At 44.2% G+C, this 23,292-nt stretch overlaps 1 protein-coding gene across 1 annotated transcript in view; it reads left to right on the forward strand.

Annotated features, from left to right (window-relative positions):
* Window positions 1–589: 589 nt before the first annotated feature.
* ush2a (Usher syndrome 2A (autosomal recessive, mild)) overlaps window positions 590–23,292 on the forward strand; it is a 192,400-nt gene continuing 169,697 nt past the window's right edge. The window contains exons 1-9 of the mRNA XM_028987910.1: window positions 590–789; window positions 1,288–1,950; window positions 3,202–3,367; window positions 14,114–14,249; window positions 15,051–15,114; window positions 16,009–16,303; window positions 17,134–17,318; window positions 18,845–19,066; window positions 20,653–20,746. Of these exons, the coding sequence (XP_028843743.1) occupies window positions 1,418–1,950; window positions 3,202–3,367; window positions 14,114–14,249; window positions 15,051–15,114; window positions 16,009–16,303; window positions 17,134–17,318; window positions 18,845–19,066; window positions 20,653–20,746 (1,695 nt within the window). The 5' untranslated portion in view covers window positions 590–789; window positions 1,288–1,417. The remainder of the gene's footprint in view (window positions 790–1,287; window positions 1,951–3,201; window positions 3,368–14,113; window positions 14,250–15,050; window positions 15,115–16,008; window positions 16,304–17,133; window positions 17,319–18,844; window positions 19,067–20,652; window positions 20,747–23,292) is intronic.

The following is a 23,292-nucleotide window of genomic DNA, read 5'->3' on the forward strand; positions in this document are numbered from 1 at the left end:
GCCGGATATTTGATCGAATTTGTCGCTACTCTGTAATAACTCTTGTGATGTTTCTTGTTGAGTGAAGTGGAGGTGATTAGTTGTCACGTGTTTGACGCAGCACAGCACCCAGTGCACAGGGTGACATGTGGCCTCTGCATTTACCCCATCGCCATGTGGGAGCAGTGATCAGCCATGAAACGGGTGGTAGTAGCCTAGTGGGCAACACACTCGCCTGTGAACCAGAAGACCCAGGTTCAAACCCCGCTTACTACCATTGTGTCCCCGAGCAAGACACTTAACCCTGAGGGTCTCCAGGGGGGGACTGTCCCTGTAACTACTCTAACTACTCATTGTAAGTCGCTCTGGATAAGGGCGTCTGGTAAATGCTGTAAATGTAAAATGTGTTTTTTTTTTTTTTTTTGTACCTTGAGCAACAACTACGGCGACGCGAGGCAGACGGCCACCTGTTGCCGCGTCCCGCAGGAGCGTCCCGGTGCCACGGTGTCCATCCAGGCCGGGTTGCCTAGCGACGGCGAGGCGCGTCCCCGCGTGTCGTAATGAGGCGCGCGCCCGCGGGAGCGCGCGCAGCCCGAGGTAATACAATACGTGTCATCTCCGTCAGGCGACGGCCCGGCTCGGCGACAAATTTCTTTCCCTCGCGTCCGCTCTCGCTGCGACAAGTTGGGGCGACTTTGTCTCCTTCTGTCCCCCCCAACACCCACCCACCCACCGCGCCGGAGCGGCGAGCAGATGGCAAAGTGCCGTAATCTGCTTTTAAAGAGCGGCGAGTGTGAAGACGGGACCGCGGTAAGAAACGCAGAACAACGATTTTAACTCCTGTCGTTTTAACTCGGCCGGCGCTAAAACGCGTTACGCTTTTTCTACGAGAAAAACCAAAAGGATAAAGAAAGAAAGACCGCGCTGCGCGTCCTCGGTGAGGAGAGTCGGCAACGTGTTGAATGTCGAGTCGATATTACTGTTTCTGTTCTTCTATATTCGTGATGCAAATATATTTGTGTTTAGGTAACACTGTGTCAGCCTTTATATCTCCACCTCGGTGCTGTATGTGGCCCTCAGAAAAGTCTTAGTACCCATGTTGTTGTTGTTGTTTTTTTTTTTTTTTTACGAACCCGATTTGACTCAGGAACCTCCCAGTGTACAACTTCCAATGCCAAAAGCAGGAAATAAATTAATGTCATGCTTTACCCCGATCGGGCGGAAATCTTGTTTCGGGAAACTAAAGTGATTGCTTTTTAATATTTTTCCCTCTTTGCCCCCCGCCCCTCGTGTCTCCCTTTTCCACAGTTCTCTCCGGGACGGTGCCAGGCCACAATCCTAGCTATCATGTGAAGGCTTTGGCCCCCGCGTTGACAATGTGCCATTAAGCTGTGCTGCCTTAACCAAGGCACTGGACTGTAAAAATGTCACCCCTGGCATGACCGTCATTACTTATTTAAGATCGCTGCATCGGGAGCCGCTTGTGCCGGAGAGGATGCATTGGCTCTTTCGGCAAAAAGGTTTGCCGTTACTACTGTGCGTCCTGGGCTTTTACATTTCTTGTTGCCCAGTGGCCCCCCAGGGCCACTTCCCCCGGCTGCAGAACGTCGGGGCCTGTAAACCGGTCTCGGCCTTCCCACCAGAGTCCACGTGCGGCGTCCCAGAGCGCAACGCCTACTGCCAGCCCGCCGCGACCCCCGACGACCTCCGAACCTGCGCCCAGCAGTTCTGTGTGCAGGAGTGCCCGTACCGCTCCTCCTCGCCACCCCACGCGGACCTCCTCTCGAGCAGCCTGGGCACCTGCGTAACCATGGACAGCCGCGACCGGCGCCCAGGGGCGGAGCCGGAGGCCGGCAGTCTCATTTTTCGGAACCAGCCAGATTGTTTCGCGTCCTCTCCCGTCCCGAACCTGGGTTCGGGAGGCTCATTTACCCTAACAGCGTGGCTGAAACCCGAGGCGTCCTCTCTTATGTAAGTAGCCTGGTCCGTGCGCGAGTGCAAGTGGGGTTTTCGTCACTTTCCTGGCTCGAATGTGAGACCACTTTTACCGGCAGCCGTAAAACCCTCGACAGAAGAGTGGAGGATCCGGCCCTGACATTCTGTGGCGCGACCTGGGTGCCAGCCTGGCTGAAATAAACCTGCTAGCCGGCCCACGTTCGTGTCCGGGCAGAACGGAACAGGGCTCCTTTGCCAAAGCCCTGCGTGCCCCCTGACTTTCGCTCCCGTCTCTAGACGGTGCAAACGGGGACCTTTTTCTTTCTGTCTAGCCATGTGGAGAACCCAGGGGGTCTTCTGGTATTACCTCTATATTTTTTAATCACTTTTCAGATTGTATAGAAATTAACAAGCTCTCCTCTGCCACCCAGAAGCCTCTCTCATCGCGTACTGTACCTGGACAAAGGCAGCCGCGGCCGCGCTTTTTAGATCAATGGGGCAAAATTGCGACCAGAGTGCTTTCTGGCAGAAACGTCAGCTCAAAGGCCACTTTGTTTTCCGCAGCGCGGAAAATGATGCGGTTGAAAGTGGGTGATGGGATGAAAGGACCAGCAGAGGAGAGGCTGCAGGAGAGAAACAAGTGTTTCAGCATTTCATATCTGGCGCACGGGATGAAAAGTGAGACAGCGAGGGGGGAAAAAACAACCAGTTGCTGTAATGTGTTTATTGTATTTATGTTATAGACCTATTGTACAAAGTGTAACTAGCTGCCTGAGTCTTATATTTTATAGTAATTATGGAGCATCAACTATGCAAGATCTAAGACTTTAATTTAAATAAATGTCACAATTGAGGCGCCTCAATTCTCAAGCCAAAAGCACTTGTTGAGGCCATAAGGTTTGGAATAGCCAAACTATTTTTCACTTGAGTTTGATGCAGTTTTTGCCCTTTCCCAACAGGTCCCTAGAGGAACCTGCCCCATTGTCTACTGGAATAAATATTGAAGTACAGTTATGAGGGAGGCGTTTGGCCGGGAAATTTTTGGGCGCTAACACGTCATGATTTATTGGATACGCTGCATTTATGAGTGCCCCTGTTTCTTGTTAAATTCGGGTAATTTTTTCCCCTGAAAAGTTGCTAGTAAAAATGATTGCAGACTTTTTGCCCTCTGATTAAAGTACATTAGAAGCGTTATGTCACCTTTGGAACGTATCTGCCAGCCAGCTTTATTGTATATTCGTTTTTTTTTTTTTTCATTTATGTGCTATTTCTCCATGTGCTGCGCAGGACAGTGATAGAGAAGAGTGTGGAGGGACAGATAGCGTTTCTCATCACCATTTCAGAAGAGGCCGTGGAGCTGCGGTACAGCGTGCGGAGCGGCCAATCATTCTCTCTCAGCATGAGGACCATGGGCCGCATCAGTAAGGCTGAGTGGACACATGTCGCACTACAGGTAGGCGGCACAATCCAGCTCGGCGATTCCACACCGGAAACATATACATTAAGAAATATATGGGGTTCAGCATGATTAAACTTCATCATGAACATTTGCATGGACCATCTGTATTCAGAGTTGATGCATCAGGTGCTCACTTGACATTGGTTTGCCTAATTGGCTGCTGTAAATATCTATATTAATATAGTATCTAAAAACCCACAGCAGGTTTCCTCGTGTCACAACAGATTTCGGGGGTCCAGAGAAGATGCATGAATTTTAGGTGCTAATTATACTGGCAAACATCTGCTTTCTTGCAGCTGTGGGGGCAGGGGGGAACACGCTTGGCCCCACCTGCCCCACTCTGCGTATATACATCACCAGACACAGACGCTGGCTTCTCCGTGGGCCCGCGGGTTCGACGGCTTCACCTTCTGTGATAGGGTTATGTATCGGAATAGACAGCTATCAGAGATGGGTTGCTCGTTTTTTTTTTTATTTATGGCTTCATTTTGCATTTCCATAAAAACATTGATGTGGAAGAATAAAGGATTTCATTGATAATATGGATTCTGTTTTTCTCTGTTGACTTTCTTGATCCAAATATGTATTTTTATATTCGTCCCCTCTGCTTCTCCCTGCGATCTGCATGAATGCATACTGACAAAGACCAATAGTAATATCCAATGACAGAAATGGAAGAGAGAAAATGGAGCGGGTAGAAGGTCCGATCATAGGTATTGAAGAAAACTGAGTGATCTGTCTTTGGAGAGTTATTATCTTACAATACTAGTGATTATTCTGGCTTTAAATTGCAATCATTCAGGTTATGAATAGCAGGTTGACTTCTGGGACAGAAAACATTATTATGATAATGAGGTCCTTTCCGCAAATTCATTGGTAATGTGCTCCTTCTCTGTGACAGTCATGGCCAGGGCTTTAAGACACATCTTAGCTACCCATTAGGAATTTCTGAAGCCGTTCGGATATATGCCAGGCACAAAATTAGCCTATTTTCAGCCATTAACCCTTTACAGTGGCTTGTTGGCTGAGGGCCTTATTCTACACAGGGCTACATGCTTCAAAGCCTCCTTGTAGATATTAGATTTACAGAAATGAGATGATATTTGTCTTATTTCTTTTGCAGTGACATTAGAACTTTCCCTGTAAAAAAAAAAAAAGAAGCATTTAACAGGTCACGGATATGTCATTTTTGAATATTTCAAAATTGAAATTGAAAATAGCAGCTTGTTCTGGTGAGAATTAAACAGCTTTATTTTTAGCAGGAATGTTTGTTGGTATACGCATGCCATACATTTTAGTTTTTGATGCTGTGTGATTTGGATGTCTGTTGGATCTGATGCATACATGTAGAGATTTAGATTTACATTTTAGTTTTAGGGATGGTAGTAGCCTAGTGGGTAACACACTTGCCTATGAACCAGAAGACTACAGAGTCACAGGTTCAAACCCCACTTAATACCATTGTGTCCCTGAGCAAGACACTTAACCCTAAGTTGCTCCAGGGGGACTGTCCCTGTAACTGCTGATTGTAAGTCACTCTGGATAAGGGCGTCTGATAAACGCCGTAAATGTAAATGTAGTTCAGTGTAAGAACTATAAACACTGCATATTAGAAATAATGGGCTATATCAATCAAATGTTTCATGGCACGCTGAATTAAAAAAATTACCCACAACTTCTTCCTTTTTGGGAGCAATGGATTGACATGGCTGGTGGGGTTATCATTCAAAAATCCCATGCTTTGTAGGGTCCAGTTTAGACAATGTGTTTTTAGTCTGCCAGGACTTTGTGCAGCGTATGATATTCATGTTTCTTTGCTACCGTGTAAAACCGCCTGTTTTGTGACACAGTTTTGGCAGAATCAAGCAGGGAAGTAATTGAGCCGCCTGACAGGGGATTGTCTACCTGAATTCAATTCCCGGTGTCACTTTATCCTGTAGCATCCAAAGCATGAAGGCACGAAAGAAAAAAAAGTCAAAAGGAATAGAACATTACAGCATTCGGGCAGGCTCCTGGGGGGTGGGGGGAGAAAAAGGAAGAAGAAATATGTGGGTGCATGTCCATTTTCATTATAAAAACAAGAATGGAAATGCAGAAAAGAGAGGCAGCCAGTGTAAAGCGTAATCGGGGAAAATGATATCCCCTTTCAACCACCCTGCTCAGACACCAACGGGAAGTGACAGTGTTTGTATCGCGGCTTATTGTTGGTAATTTCTCTCTCTGAGGAAACGGGATGTAATTGAGATCAAGCCATTCACTAGTAGCGTGGGAGTGGAAGGGGAGTACGAGCCCCGCTGCACTTTCTCCCGCCACCGTACAACAAGCAAGGCGCCGCTCTGGAACCGCTGCCTGTCTGACAAGTTTTGGCAGGTCCCCGCGCATTAAAAGAGGTGTAGAAGGAAAGTTCAACATGTAAATGCTGAGGCGTAACAGTGATTGAATCGGCCCTGGGGGAGCGGCGTATTTCTCAGAGCATAACGAAATCAGCATTATCATATCAATGCGTGTCAGGGCGGAGTCATGTGCTTGTCATGACAAAATTCCCTCAGTATAAATGTTTAAAATGTCGTCGTTCTTTCAAGTAAAAGGCTTTGATTCTTTTTGATGTAATGGAGTTCCTTGATATTGAACTCTACGTTACTACCGGAATCATCTTGTCTAATGGCACGTATCTGTTACACAGACACTGTGTGCTCTCACTTTCAAGGCCTCGTGTTTCATAGCAGCGAAGAAGGCATGCTTCAATTACTGCTATAGCAAGGGCTGACCAATATATTACAAATCTACATTCCAACAGTCAAGCACTTTTATTAACTGAAAAAAATGTAAACATGTTATAATATTGCTAGATAACTTAACATGTTAATACCGCATATACATCACTGCCACATTTTAAAGTATTGATATAGCTTAAATAATATGGACAGTTGTTATTATTTTGTCTTGGAAATTATTATTGCAACGCATCTCCTCTTATAGTTTTCATCCTCGAAACTTTTATCCAGTCCATAGTGTAAAAGCTGTGTATTAGCATGTCACAAACATCTCCAAATTTGACATGACACACTGTGGCCCCACCCTGTTCGCACTTTTGATTTTGAAAATTGAATATTTGATTTAGGAAATTTGCTCATTTTTAACATGTCTCAAATGTGCTATTTCACCAGCCCCATTGGCATTGTTGATGTTAGTGTTAGTGTGCTAGTATGCAAATTTTTTTAAATGTCCCAAAAATCTATAAATTTCACTTGAGGCATCTGGGCCTTGCCCTGTAAGCTTTTTTTACATGAAACTTTGTTCTCTGCTTTTCAAGCCAAAATTAAGTTTTTCGTGAACTTCCCCTTTCACTTTCGATACATGGTGTTGGCATATTCTGTTGTTTACACATCACTCGTAAAGTAAGGAAGCAGAAGGAAGCAAGGTGCATGCGAGGTCCCCTTGAGCAAAGAATCGTCCCCACAAACTGTGGGCACATTTCATGGCTGCCCACTGCTCACTGAGGATGATGGCTGAGGATGAAAAAAGCAGAGGACACATTTCATTGTGTCACTGTGTGCTGTACCGTGTATCACAATAACAATCGCTTCACTTTTACTTTTTTTATATTTCATAGAATAAAAATGCTTTTGTAGTACAGATGCCCAAACTACATAAAATGTGGCATTAACAAATGCACAGAATGCCAAAATATTCCAGTAGAAAGGCACAGTGCACAAGATGATTCAGTTAGTAATAAAAATTTTAAATAATAAATTTTTACAGCATGACAAATAGATTTTGTCACAGTTGTTTTTATTTTGTCATTCTTTGGATGTCTGTTAATGTAAATTCACTGCAAATGCAGCATTTCTCGCAGACAGCCGATTGTTGTTGGGTTTTTTTTTTGGATGCGTTAGCATCCAGAGAATCCCACAAGTTAATGAAAATTTTCACGCACAATTAACGCTTCCATGAGGGTTCTCGGCACCAGTCATGGCATTTTGATCCCACCAACTCGTGCAGAATCAGAGGGCAAACTTGCTCTGGGGACATTTTTCTTTATTTTTTTTCTTTGGACGAGATCTGCCGAGTCTCAAGTTCTTAACCCGAATGTGCACATGCCTCATCACCTCCTGTGAACTTCACCCCACCCAGCAAAAATCTAGGCCAGGGAACCCCGCGGCCTGAGGCCCCGATCCCCTCCAGCCAAACTTGAGCTGCATATCGAGGAGACCCCCCGAACAGTCCGAGGCCGTCTGCCGTCTGCTGCGCTAACGGAGAAGTTGCCCTGAAGAGCTCTGGCTCATGCTCCCCTCGTTCAACCACAGGGCCTGGAGCAGCAGAGAGACTCGCGGTGTGTGTCACCCTTCACAAGCGGCCAGTAGGCAGACAAAAGGATTGTTCCAGTGGATTCACATTCCGATCACAGTCATTTGCAGCTATGTAAATATGACTTGTGATTTTTCGAGTGGGTATCAGTCGAGCCGGGCAGCTGGCAGTTGGTCAGGTAACCTTTCAGAACAGCACATGCCACCCAGGGTGATGGAGACTGATTGGCACAATAAGTGAAGGTGAAGCAAGGTTATTCCCGGCCTTACTGCCAGCTTGCTGTCCGATGAAGGAGGAATGGATATGATGGACGTGTATAAATCACCAGATAGTGTCGATGGAAATTCATACTAAGAGGGGTGGTTGCTGAAAGTTGTGGGGCTCGCGAAGCTTTAGAATTTCACCACTTACCATAAGTGCTAAAGTGGGCGAATTATTAGCCATTTAACTTAGAAATTACATCCATTTTACAAACCAACTTTTGAAAGTGACATTTGTTCATTTTGGACATGGATTAATGATGAGTCGCTCCATACAGATTTAAAAAAAGGGTTATGGCATTTATCGTGTCTTTCATTGCATCACTGTCACATGGGATTAAATTTCCACCAAGTGATGGGCTTCCACGGCAAGTTACTCAAAACTGCTTCTTCAAATTAAAGTCAGCGCGCCTGTACATAAATCAGGCCGGGCAGCGCAGTCGCTGAAAACCGGTAGTGGCCATAACTTGATATGAGGAATTTCACTGTAAATCGCGTCTCTCAGATCGGGCATGAGTAATGGTGACAGACTGCCACGTGGCTGCGAGCGTCACAAGTGCTGATCAGACAGATCAAGTGCATTGTGTGGCCAAGGCGACCCCCATCAGTAATTTGTCATAGCTGCGGGGCCGTGGCTTTGCCGATTACGTCTTCTCTGTTTAGATGGCACTGCCCTTCTGCCGGCTTAGCATGTGTTTATTGCTAGTGAAAGGAGCAAGAGGAATGTTCCAGGAAAATGAAGTCCGTAGTGCGTCATCCTGCCTGCTGTCTGAAGCCTGTCGCGAGATGGATGGCCGTCACATGCCGCTTTGCCCCCATGCATCTGCAGTCGTCAGGCTGTACAGCAAAGTCATGCAGATTGCCCCTCGCAGCAGGGATGGGTGGGGGGGCATTTATTCGCACAAGGAGCCAAACACTGTTCAACACCAATTTAAAACAAACAGTAATTCATCAAGATTTACTGCACATTGCATCAGTTAGAATCAGTTAGAATCACGGCATTGTGACGATGACGGTGACTAAAAGTTTTATTTCTCTGTTAGCTTGCTTTGTAATGGTTCTGAAATGTAAAAAGGGCCGCCTCAACCTCGGCTAATCAGTACTCCCAATCAGCGCACAGAAGCTGTAATTTTACACAGGCTTTGTTGTGTCCTAATGGAAGCCCCCAGTAAAGGTGCTGATAAAATGGCATGTTCGCCAGCAGCCCGAACATGTCATTCGAGCCCTGCCCTTGTCCAGAGGATCACCTCATTGGTTGCTCTGCAACAGAGGAAGCCAGTCACCCATGTTTGTATTAAATCACCTGTTAACATATCCTCAGAGCCTCTCTGAGCCTCTCTGAGCAGCGCTGAAAGTGAGGGCAGTGCTAGCATTTCTTATGCCTGTGTCTTTAGAGAAATGTTTTAATCCACGACCGTATATCAGAACATGTGCTTTTAAAACTGCAATAACATGTGAATCTGCAGTGTACACAACCGGGACACTTCCATTAAAAACAATATTATTAGGTCCAATTGGTTGTTTTTATATAGTGCTTTAATTATTGTCCAGGCATGCGTGGGACCTTGAAAATATTACAAGGTATTGAAAGTCAGCATTTTTCGGCCGTAATGCATGTTAGCCACACAGAGCAAAGTGCTACAGCCCAGCCAAGCATCATCTAACAAATTAGCAGCCAACATTGAAAACATGTTTTTTTTTGCTTTATTCTTCAAAAGCCTACACATACGACTTGCTACTTTTAAATATGTACAATTATTTAAATTGATATTTTATAATATGTACAAGCGGTTACAGCAGTCCCCATCTCGTAAGTGGGTGCAATAAAAAGTAAATTCAAAATGTCCCAATCATTATTATGGACCGTTGTCCAAATAATGCATGTTTTGATTGAAATGTGCCATCAGCTTTCTGCCCTCGTTCCCCAGCCAATCTCCTGTGTTGTATGAATGAGCAGATGTTTAGCTTCCTTGCTGTTGTTGAAGGGCAGAGTCATTGTGTTGATAGGTCTCCGGATAAGAAAAAGGTTACCAGACTAATTAGCAGTTTTGCTTTTGCACACCGCACTATTTAATGACACCAATGTTTGTGTGTTAACTCTTTCTTTAATAAACTGATTTCTTATTGCAGTTAATATACGTATCGTCTCCCCCGCCTGGTGTGCTGCAACTGAGAGAAACGGGATGGGCTCTGCTTCAACGCTGAGCTTCGCAGCTTGTTAGCTGAAATGATTTCCGTTCCTCTCAGCCGTGCGAGGAAGAAAAAAATAGACGAGTGCCGGATATTCTTCCTGCTTAAAGAAAAGTCGGCCGAGAATTATTACCTTTATTAAACCACTGACACACAGCCTTATATATTTCCAGCTTCTCCCAGTGCACGAAGACAATTTTCTTTTCTTAAATAAACTGTCATGCTAGTGTTAATATATGGCCGCCACGCTCATACTGGGAGAAACCCAACCGATATAAAACATGTATATGTTAGATTGGTAATTGTATCTTTAGTGTACTTGAGTAGAATAAATGTGTTTCCCTCATGGCTGTGTTAATGTGATAAAGGGAAAATTGGCTGTTCATCAGCTTTCCCGCGCCGCACCGGGGGACAGCGAGGGCCAGAGCTGAGCTGCGGGAAAAGAATAAAATAAAATAAAGCCCCGGCTGCAGCCTCAGTACCATACAAACAACTTCTTCTCCCCCCTCCATCCTGCCTCTCCACCTGTCTGACAGTTATATTTCATATGTCACCAGCATTGGCCTCGGCGTATTACAAAAACGTGATAATGTAACAAATTACAAATAGGAAAACTCTTTTGCTACATTTAAATGATAAGAGTCAGTCTTTGCCGCGGCTCAGCGAGGGCCATAAATAATGCATCCACTGTGTGTCTGTGGCGATAGAAGGGCCCGACTCGGGCAGGTTGCAGCCACGCCGTTAAAAAGAGGGGATTGCTTCTGCTGATACCCTCATACTTAGTGGAATATTTCTAGCGCCCCTGACAGCTCCTCTAGCCCAGAAATGGAAAGTGTTTTATCATTGAATGGTTTGTCACTCAAGCCAGCGCATGCAGCCCTGCCCTAGGTTAAGGTTGCTGTGCCCTTTTTTATGTGCCGGGTCACCAAAACTAGCAGAGCATTGTTTTGTGCAAAGAGAGAATCCATCCGGGGTGTGTTATCAGGGGAAACTAATCATTCAGGCGACTGGGCCAATGTTGATAGGAGTTTTTTCATGCCGCATCTGCAGTCATTTTCCAACGGTAAGGTACACTGCAGTGTTGGAAACAGATATGGTCACTGGTCTCCTGTGTTAGTAAAATAAGTGATTACTTAGGTAGCAACACTAAGGTGGAGGTGCTGAGTACACACGAGTACATTCTAATCCGGACGCCGTGGGCGCTACAACCAGTGAGTGCAGCTCCAGTAGTCACTTTAACAGCTAGATGGAGTTTCCTCCTTAATGTCAAGTGATTGAGTTTCCCCCTTGGCTTAGGGTGAGGTACTGTGAGGTTGAAAATCGTGGGAAAAGGAACAGGTTGTCGTGTTTGTGCCAAAATTACCCTGCACCCTCATTCAACTCTACAGATTCGGTCCAGTTATTATGGTGAATGGGAAGAGGCAAAGTTGCAGAGCTGCAACACGCCATGTCATCGGGGTCAACCAGTGTTCCTGTGTGGAACTCCTGACTTGTGGTGCTTGATATTAAAGGATCAAGTAGAACGACGGAACGTCTGCCTATAATTGAATCCCATTTCATTAATTGAATTGGACTTGCAGATGTGGCTACTAATAGTTCTCAGGCCCGTGTATCACTTTGATGCTGATTAGATGCCTGATCCCCCAAATACGTGTTAGATAAGAGCACACTCTTACTAAGCCATGAGTTCTTCACTTCAGACTGTGTTTTTTTATTTTTCAATTTAGAAATCAGAGAGCTTTTAAAATGTCAGCTCCTGTTGATTAGTATGTTGATAAAAGCTCTTAAATGTGCCCAGATATTAATCAGCCCTCTTTACTAGTTTGATTCGGTGGCCGTGCATGAAGTCAGGTGATATCCTTCTTATGTTCACCTCTGGGCATCATGTAATTAGGCTCGGAGACGGATTGGTTTCACATGTGAACTGTCTTTGCATAATCATAAGCCCTAAACCCATAAAACACATAATCATATGAATGACTCACATTCATCTGCAAATGTCTTTTTATAGCGTGGGCAAATTAACATGTATCCGTGTATCCACATCCATGTAATAGATTATGAATCCGTAAACTAGTAATGCACAGTTTACCAGTTCTAAAGCAGATTAAAGCAGTATGTTTATTTCACTGGCAAGGTGACAGTGGTGTTTGGAACACTCGCCTATGAACCAGGAGACCCATGTACTGCCATTGTGTCCCTGAGCGAGACACCAGAGGGACTGTCCCTGTTACCACTGATTGTAAGTTGCTCTGGATAAGGGCGTCTGATAAATGCTGTAAATGTAAATGAGCATCAGTTGCGTCTTGTTGTGTCTCACCTGGTCCCCGACATAAGCCCAAGATCTGGAGTCTACAGAGCTGTCCTTCAACGCGTGCACCAAGGTTCACCCGTGTCCTGTAATCATCCCTATTGTGCTGGTATGCAACATACTGCTGATGTTTTGCTGTGTCGTGCAGGATCGTATGTAGACACTAGGACTTTACGGGTAGCGGTGCCAGAGCAGCTGAGAGCAGCAAGGACCGCAACGACAGCAAGGAGCATGGCGTGGTGGATCATTTGACACTGTTTGCTTTGTTCTCACACTGAAAATAAACTGTGTGATTATTTATTCCCCCCACCTTGGAGTCCGTCATTTCTTCTCCCTTCGACCCTTTAATATCATTATCAAAACTGGCCTAATTATTCAACTGAATAGTTTTGTATTGTGAACAATATCTATTTCTATTTTCTTGAAAACACAATGACAGGCATATTAGAATCAGTTTGACATCAGTGTTATTTTAAATGTTGGTGTAAGTCACTTGTACGAGCTTCATGTTGCTCCACCCCAATGTTTGACACATTAATGTAGACTGTGGAAAACATCAATTATTAAAGGCGATAGAGAAAAGGGCTTACATTGCCCGAATCACAATTCTGTGCACACCGTTCCCCTCTAAGCAGACACTATTCTTTCCAAGTGATTTGAAGGGCTCTTGCAATATCCCTCAGCCGTTTTGTTCAGCGGACATTAACATGCATCTGTTGATTTCTGAGAGCATTGCTCATGTGCTTCAGACTGTTCTCATCCACCCTGACACAGCGCAGGGCTACACGCATTCATGGACAAGAAGGCGTCCATACTGAGAAATAAACGAGGCCGTAAAGTGTTCATGAGCAACGGTGGCTGAAAATAGGTGAGGAGAGGGAGGAATATATATATTCCTAAAAAAAAAAAACAACAACAGGAGCGGTGGACCCATTTCAAAGACCTCTGTGGCAGCTAAATAGGCTGAAGCACTTCAGAATTCATTTACATCATCCTGACACTGCTTCAGATCTCAAGCAGCAAGCCATTGAGTAGTTTGAGATTCCAAGAATGGTCTCTCTGCTGTCTTCAATCAGCCGTCATGAAAGTCTGCAGCTTAAGTATGCTCCAGGCAGCCAGTTGTCTACTGGTGCCTTCATCCTAAAGGAATTTTTGCCAGACTTATTTCCATGCACCTTTTCAACTTAAAAAAAAAAAAAATGCGACGGCGACAGAACGTACAAATGTGGGCATGATGGAGGCGCTTTATCTGAGAAGAGCTGCAAACACTCGCCAGATGAAGAGAGGACAGCACTGTGAATTTTTTAGGTTTAGGATTTAAAAAAATAAATATATATTTAAAAAAAAAAACACTTTGCCTCCCTAGTTTTGATGTGCATTCGCTAGATTCAATATGTCATTATACTGAGCATGGATTTTGGCCAACAGGAAGCCTCTGTGTAATTGAAATATTGCCAGAGGGTGTTTGAGTGGGGGAAAGGTGCAAAATTATTATTCCGGGGATACGTTTCATTTTGCTAATTATTTTGTTTGTTTGTTTGTTTGTTTCCAAAAATGGGGGAGATGTTCAGGATGTTATGCGGCAGCATGTGCTGCGCTACTTCACCCTCTAACAATGTGCACAGTGACACATTCACTTTGACAGCATGGTAACATCACATTGGCCCGTAGGTACATGGAAGGAGTGTCAGCCTCTTCTTGAATGGCCTGGAGGAGGACAGCACAGCCTTTGACACACATTCTTTGGTCGGCCCGATTGTGGACATCAGAAGTGACAGTGCCATGTGGATTGGACAGAGCTCAAATGGTAAATCTGGCCTGCATGACAGCATACATGTAGCAGCTTTATTATGCATTACAGCATTGCATTTGGTTACTGCTATTTACATGTTGTCTTTCACGCAGATTGCAAAACAAGGTGCCACATTTTTAATTACAGGAACTAAGAAAATATGCATAGCATGCAAAATAATTATGCTGAAGAAATGCATGGGTCTTCAGAAACAGTAATATTTGGTTGATGCTCAGTTTTTTTTTGTCCACAAAAAAGCCATGAAAATTGAACATGGTTACATGTATTTACACTGAAAGGCTCTCTACATCCAAAGGCCTAGGGTTCTATTTTCACTTCTCTTGCCTTAAACTCTACCAAACAGAGAACAAAGAGCACACAACATGTCAGCTGTGGGGAGGGTTTTATTCTCCACAAGCTTCAGTAACAGTCCTAAGGAAAGTTCGCAGGAGATACCCATGCCCGGCAGCACAGTCAGGAACTATTCAGACTCTCTCCCTGTCCGGAGAGCCGACAGCCCAGTTAATAATGTTTCAGTACAGAGGTTTCATTAAAACCTGCCGCTGATTATGATTCTATGAGGTGAGACTTATCTCCCTGGGTTCATGGGCCATCACGTTTGGTGCAGGGGCCATGTTGCATAGCCACTGAGCAGGATTACTGGTGACAGGGAAGTGTAAATAAGAGTAACAGATACCAGCACACAGCGGGTGTCTCTTTAGCAGAAATAAAGACACAGATAAGGTAATCCAGTGGTTGCTATGGATTGTGCAAACTGCCTTTAATAGAAGTCATTGACATTTCTCTTTTTACCAGGGTCAAATCAATTCATCGGAAGGATGCAGGATTTCAGATTTTATCCTGTTACTCTCACCAACAGGTCAGTACAACTGCATGTTCCTGCATGTTTATATGGCATAATTTCCTTTTGGAAACTACAATACATTTTATCATGCTCTTATTTGATATATACATATAATCATACAGATGAATAAAATGTTAGTAGAACTAAATTAAAAGCCACTGGTAATGCACATGGTGCCGGTCCCAATTCCGGGTAAATGGGAAGGGTTGTGTCAGGAAGGTAATCCGGCGTACAGCTTTTACCAGATCAATCCATTTGCTATGACATCTCATAATAGGAGAAGCCAGAGTATGAAGAAGAAGGTTGTTACTCAATTATACAAAAATGTTTTATATAAAACACAAAAAGCAGGGTCGAAGACCCCAAAATGAAACAAACTGGTCAGATAGACAGTATTCATGTGAACACAGGTGCACTGGCAGATACAGGACTTGGATAAACAGACAGGAACGGATCACAGGGGCCATCAGAAAATGTCCCAAACATAGGTCAGGCATGAGAATCTTGAGAGTGAGAGTCCTTAAATTTCAGTGGTGGTATAGGGTATTGCAGGGGGCTGATCAGGGCGGACCGGTGCACGTGGTAAATGAATATATGGAGTCGGAATACAGGTGAGGGTGAAGTGTGGGCGTGAGTGTGACGTTCATATACCCATTACTGATTAGTTCCCATTATTTCCAATCTAGATATGACTAGTGAAATTAAAAGGAAGGGTGGTAGTAGCCTCGTGGGTAACACACTCGCCTATGAACCAGAAGACCCAGGTTCAAACCCCACTTACTACCACTGTGTCCCTGAGGAAGACACTTAACCCTAAGTTGCTCCAGGGGGAGAGTGTAAGTCACTCTGGATAAGGGTGTCTGATAAATGCTGTAAATTAAATTGATCTCTGCATGAAATGTATTTCAGAGAGATAGTGGAGGTTTTTTCGGGCCACCTGCCCCACCTCCACGCCCAGTCTGAGTGCCGCTGCCCACCTAGCCACCCCAGAGTGCATCCTTTGGTGGAGAGGTACTGCATCCCCAACTCGGCTGAGGACACTACCAACAACCGAGTGCTGCGGCTCAACCTGGATGCCCACCCTCTCCACTACATTAACGACAATGACATTGGCACCTCCTGGATATCCTCTGTCTTCCTGAGCCCAGAGATTCTGCATGACGGCGTCACTGTCACATTTGACCTGGAGAACGGAGACTATGAGGTATACCAATGCTAAATAACTCTGTGCAGGTCTGTTTATGTAATGAAGGTTTATTGCTTATTTGACTGCTTTGATTGGTTGATTGGCTTGTGATTACTCTCTGCTGATGTTATGTTGATAATTACTTAAAAGGTTACTCATTTTTTCAGAACAACATTTAAGGGATGCATTTTATTCAGTCAGTTGTGAAATGCAGGGTAAAACAAATGCAATACCATGAATCTAGATTAGTTTTTTTGAACTTGTTTAAACAGCAAAGTGTAAATGTATATTCCTCCTCTGCATAATGTGGTGGAGTTGTATTTCATAGTCAAATTTCAGGACTTTCTCCATCCTGGAGTGGACTGGTCTTAAAAAGTCTTCCTTCTGTGAGAGTGCCTTCAAGGCCCCCAGGATTTTCCCTACTGCCCGGTTTAAACGAAGCAGACATGAAGTTTTAGTGTTTGCATGTTTGAAGCCCACCCCCACACCCCCATGGTGCCTTAGCCCGGCTGAAAGCAGTCTGGCTGAAAGGCTCGGTGGATTTAGGCTCCACTGAGACAGAGGCTCCTCACAACGCAGTTCAATTTGCCAGATAAAACACGCAGCCCCTCGTCTTTCAACTGTCCACTTTGTCAAAAGCTGCTTTTTTTTTTTTTTTGTCTGGAATTAGATGCTGAAGGGGAAAAAGTGTGGTGCGGCTTCAAGCTGCGCCTCACAACAGAAAAGGGCTTGCAGAGTCAGCCGAGCATTGACTGGCGCAGTGCAGATAATAGATAATCCATTGCTGTTTAGTATTTCATGCATATTTCTCCTCATCTCTCTGTCAATTTTCTACGCTTCCTTTGCAGGTTTTCTATGTCATTCTGCAGTTCCTCAGCCCGCAGCCCGAAGCTGTGCGGATTCAAAGGAAGACTCGCGGCAGCCCTGAGTGGCGGGACTGGCAGTACCTGGCCAAGAACTGTAGTGTCTTTGGGCTGGAGGATAATGGTGCTCTTGAGCGGCCAGACTCTGTCAACTGTCTGCAGTTTCCCAGGTATAAACACGGCCCTCGTCCACTAAGTAGATAACAGCTCTCAACACACACTTCCTGCCAGCTGAGCTGTATAAAAATGGTTTGAGGCAAGTTCAACCTTTGATTTAAAAGAACAAAGGGAGGAACAAGCAGGATTGTCGACTTAGAAAGCCCAGAAGCTTTTAGGATATTTGAAAGGAGACTTTACAAATGTGCTTCAGTTGGCTACAGGCCTCCACATGAGGAAACACGAGTGGTACGGCTGCCATTTGTAGGCCCACTTCATCCAATAGTATAAAAATTCAATTAGATGCCAGACAACAGGAAGCCACCTCTTTATGCACCATTATTTTAAAAATAATGCTGACTTACGATTTGTGAAGTTTGTGACTTTTGACAGCAATTACATTTTTACATGTAAAGTCTAGAATCCTCTGTGTGTTTCCACACCCACCAGATGTTTAGCACCAGGCCTCTGAATATTTCAGCACAGGAAACTGTAGTTTACCTTTGCAACAACACGAAGCATGAAAGGAGAGGCACGTAACGTAGCACGGGTGGGAGAGATGACAAAAGGGAAGAAGTTTGGGTGCGAGGGAGGAGGAGGGAAAGAGAAGGTAGGACAGAAAGAAAAAGAGGGTGATGACATACAGCAGCGCCAGGCCTGTCCTGGTTAAGTCTGCCAGCATTAGGGCTTAGAGAGGTGCTTGAGCTTTCGGGGTGGGAGGGATGTGAATAATGTAGGAGGAACAGCACCTCTCCTCCCCCGCTGGAGTGAGGGGTCCTCGGCTACCTGAATAGGGCTCGCACGCCGATTGCTACATTTACACAACCCAACACACTAACAAAACTTATAGGTACTTACAAATGTCTAATCGTGTCTAAATATATATACTGGATGCCTTTAAATGATGCTTGGGTTATATATAAATATTTTTTGTAAATATAAATGTCATTATAATTGATATATAATGAACATACAAACATTTGCTCATACAAACTGAAGGATGGAAATATTGCAGTAGATTTCATTGTAACACTTAATTGTCAATTGATATATAGTGAAAAATATCAAAATTTGGCTGACCCTAGCTCACATAGTAATTGATAATGCTAAACAGTTCTTGTTATGACAATTATATCTTAAAATTTCATTACTGTTTATTTGCAGCTCTTTAAGGAGTATATTTGTTTGGGTCTTTTGTAATGAGAGGGGTGGAGCCACACCCTCTGAAAGCTGGTCCGGAGAGACAGTTCCTCTGTGCCTGTTGTGTTTTTGCCAAAGAGTGGCCAAAGCAGGATTCAGGGGTCAGCAAGTCAGGGAATGAAACATTAGCCCCATTTAGGTTTTATTATCAGGTGTTCTGCAAGTGGAGAATGCTCTTCATTTGTGGTAAATTGCTGTTAAGTGGGATCATGCATGTGAGCACTGCATGTCAGTTTTAAATGACAAAGAGCTGAAAGTGTTCCAAGCAAAGGTCATTTTCATGAATCTGACATAGCTTGTTGAATATCCCTTTTGTTCACGCTTATCTTCCATGCGGCAGTGAGGTCCCCTACTCTCGTGGGAACGTGACCTTTAGCATGTTGACGCCGGAGCCCAACCTGCGCCCAGGCTACAATGACTTCTACAACAGCCCAGCCCTGCAGGAGTTTGTCCGGGCCTCCCAGGTACGGATTCACCTGAGGGGCCAGTACCATACTCAGCAGGCCAGGGTCCCCTACCGCCATCGCTACTATGGTGTGGATGAGATCACCATCAGTGGAAGGTTTGTCGTAAAGCACACACAGTACCATTAAGAGCTGATGCACTCAACGTCTGTCCAATAATGACAGTTTGTTAGTTGGTTTTGCAGTTCCAAATATTTGGTGTATCTCAGTACTGTCAGTAAAGAGTGTGTTGGATGTGGATCCTTGAGGACATGCATGCGTCCTCTCCTACTGCCCTTATAAAAGCAGGGGTGTTTTGCATTTTTAATTTGCCACACAGACTATAAAACGTCTACTGTCAGTGAGAGGGCAGTCACATGTCCAGCGTAGCAGGCTAATGTTGATATGCATGTGCAGAAGAGCATAATTGGCTGGAGGGTGATTTCCGAGTGCCACCGTATCCTCTGCAGCTCTTTCTTCAGGGTGCTCTGGCATGTCTGTTATTAGCCACAGTGAGCAATTCCAACTTTAACACGGGCTTTGTCCTCTGATTATGTGTGTGTGAGTGTAATGGTGGTACAGGGTAACATCTGATACACTCTCCACCGCATGTAGTCTGCCAAGGAATCTTTACTCTTGCCTTTTGCCAGCTTCAGATGCTCACTTTGTTTTAAACATGCCATTGCCTTCCGTTTCTGGCACGGATGTAGATTTTTTTTTCTCGTCCTTATAGTACCAGAAACATCTTGTTGTACCAGTGTGTACATCCCTTCATTAAAGAGTCACTATTCTTATGACTATGGTAATTATGTCATTATGCAGTAGGCAGTAATGTCATTCTCTCTTTTCTTCGTGTATCACGGAATAAGCTGCTTTAATTAAGAGCTAGTTAAAGTGTTGCAGGGAAATGGAGATTTAGAGACTGTGAAATCTCATCATCCGCTCGCTCATTTTTCCCCCCACCATCATCATCCCTCTTTTCTCTCTCTCTCACACGCGCTCTTTCTTCTCTGTGTCTGAGGCGCATAGACAGCCATGATGGCGAAACAAAGGAAAGAGTAAACATCCCTGGATTTCTCCTGCAGGAGACTGGCAGTTCAAACCCATGTGTAGTTGGGGAGCTGATGTCTGTGCGTATGGGACTAATATGAGTGTAAATTCTGCCTTTGAGATATTCCGACGGGGTGTCAGGCCGTGTCTGGGAGCATTAGTGTCAGCTTTATGCTTACACGATAATAACCTGAAGCAATAATGACAAAGCTCTCGGTTTTCCCTTCTCCTCCTCCTAACCCTTTTTGTTTGTGAGTGTGAGTGTGTTTATTTTAATGATTGCAGAGAGGGCTACCTAGGAGTGACGCTTTTAAGCAGAGTTGCGCTCAGATGAGATTACTCTCATAATGTAGGCAGGGATGGCTGAGACGGAGCCTTTTTGAATGCGGGGATGAATAATTAAAAGAGTGACCTGCAACGCTGTGCTTCGCCTGATGGAGACCTGTCAGCTCCGCTGTTGTACATTACAAGACGCCACTTTGATATTTCCAGTGGCATTTATAAATGTTGAATGGGATGTTCTATTACCCATGCACAGACAGAGAATGAGAGAAAGAGTTAAAGACAGGTAGAGGTAGACAGAGAGCACCCATATCTCCTATAACACCCCACATAGATACGCACCCTTGCTAACGTTGTGTCTTTACTTCCTCAGGTGCCACTGCCACGGCCACGCAGACAGCTGCGATACACGCCTGAGCCCATACCACTGCGTCTGCACTCCGGAGAGTCACACACAGGGAAAGAATGTAAGTCCCCAAGGGGAGACTCCCCTCTTAATTAAACTCTTCCCTTTAATGACGTGGAAGAGTTCCCTTTAATGAACACCACACTTAAAAAAAAGACGTTAACGGAATTTCATTAGGTGAGGAAAAAAGACTCAACCGCACGCTCATCTCATGTTTTCTGGACAATGACAGGGGAAAGTGTGTAAAAAGAGAGACAAGACAGATAAGGAAAAACATGTAACTTTTACCATTAGCCCTAAGGTGTTGTCCTGATTAGTTCTGCCTAGGTAATTAAATCAGTGATCGGGATGTGGAGATGTCATTCTCTGTGTGTCAAGCATTGACCGGTGACACAAAAGCAACCAAAATTAAGTCTAGATTTTAATCTGGTAAATGACTGAAGACCAAAAAATGTTTCCCGTCATTTTAGTACAGCAATATATTACTTCAAAATTACAAAAAAAAAACCTAGAGAACGAGGGTCGAATAATTTTCAAATAATTTTTATACTAATTAACAATAGGGGTGTGAACCCTCACTTGTACATTTACATTTTACATTTACAGCATTTATCAGACGCCCTTATCCAGAGGGACTTACAGGGACAGTCCCCCCTGGAGCAATTTAGGGTTAAGTGTCTTCCTCAGGGACACAATGGTAGTAAGTGAGATTTGAACCTGGGTCTTCTGGTTCATAGGCGAGTGTGTTACCCACTTGGCTACAACCACAATTAGGCTACTGTCTCACAATTTGATTCAGTTACGATGATCGATTTGATCGATCTTGGATTGTATTGGTCGGCCGAAAAAACGTCACGAAAAAACGTTTCGACTTTAACTGTGGTGCCAGAATATGGCGGCCGGGTGCCGGACCGCGCAGCATGAAACTCCTACCCAGAGTGGTGCGGTATTCTGTAGTTCAGGCCTCCACCGTAACTACCGGCACTACTTTTTAACAATCATTTTTATACCGCCACCAGAAAATCACCAAACAACATCATGGTGATGTAATTGATTATGTTCTGCACAGCATCGATGCAATATCGTCCATGTCAATTATATAATTAATTTCAACACCCCTAATTAACACTCATGCCTTGTATATAAGGGCATTATGATCCTAATCAGATCTGCTATTTCGTATCTTTTACACTATATTGGTAAGACAATGAAGGCCACAGATGTTCAAATGTCAGCATTCTATTTTTGACACACATTCTGTCATATGTTGTTTCCAGATATTGGTAATAACTGTCCTTGATTAGTAGTAAAAAAAAAAACTAAACAACTAAAAACCAGGTTTTAAATCACTTTTTAATTAATTCCTCTCTCCAGTTCAACATTCTGAGAATCATGTCAATCCTTTTTTCAGTATTGTTTTTCACACTTTGTTCTAAACGTTCTCTTGAAAAAATCTAATTGAAGTGCTTTTTTTTTATTATATATACCTTTTTTTTTTACAGACACATGGTTTCTCGTAGGGCAATACATAGGCATGGAGTCCCAGGATTAAACTTTTAAACCTGATGTTTGGCGAGCTGAATAATTCAGCAGGGGCCATGCATTATTCAGCCAGGGACCCAGCTTTCTCCGAGCAGAGATGTTGTGGTACTGTTGTTGTTTTCCGCAAAACAAACAGAGGCCACATCCAAAACAGATGGCAAAAAGACGGGGGCAAAGCGATAAACAGCAGTTGTCTCACAGCCCTAAATGCCCCAGATCGGCACATCTGCCTTTGAAAGGGGACTTTTCTCAGCACTGCATACCAACCGTGGCACCTGCCATTTAAATTCACTCGGCTTTGAAAGTTGCCCTCCGGGACGGTTGAGGCGAGGCCTCAGTTTAACCATAGTCGTGCCTGAATTCAATAGTTCTGTGCAGCAATGCAGAAATGATTGCTTTGATTGGATTACAATGTCTTTACACTGTCACGCTGTTGAAGGATCAGCGTGATTTGGAAGTCTACACTCCTTAGTCAGGCCCGTCTAGAAAGAAAGTGAAGAGAATGTCATTTTGAAACGCAGCACAGCACACGGTGACACAATGAAATGTGTCCTCTGCTTTTAACCCATCACCCTTGGTGAGCAGTGGGCAACCTTAAAAGGTGCCCGGGGAACAGTGTGTGGGGACGGTACTTTGCTCAGTGGAACCTCAACCTACTTTTACACCGTTACGCTGCACTTTTTCTGACAATATCTGGCATATTGTGATAATGAGTGGCTGAATGCCTTGTGTCTAGTGTTTTGCTTGCCATATTTAAAAATTTCAAGTGTTTCTTTCTTCCATGTGGTAAAATGTCGAATTTACCTTCTTATTTTATAATCACAGTCAGTGTGCGTCTGTGCGTGTTAAAAGCATGGAGGGAGGTATATTTGACTGACCACCTATGTCTGACTCTGTAACATTTGATGAGAGAACAGGGGGATATTAGCGATTAATATTTAATTTCTCTGCTCGGTTAACTACTGCACTACTGCAAGACGAATGCGATGCTAATCCGTAGAATTTTCCCCGTGAAGTTAAAGTAACAAAAGTGCTCCGACACACGTCAGGATGATCAGTGAGCTG

The sequence above is a fragment of the Denticeps clupeoides genome, chromosome 1 (assembly GCF_900700375.1).
Source record: "Denticeps clupeoides chromosome 1, fDenClu1.1, whole genome shotgun sequence".
Classification (NCBI taxonomy): Eukaryota; Metazoa; Chordata; class Actinopteri; order Clupeiformes; family Denticipitidae; genus Denticeps; species Denticeps clupeoides.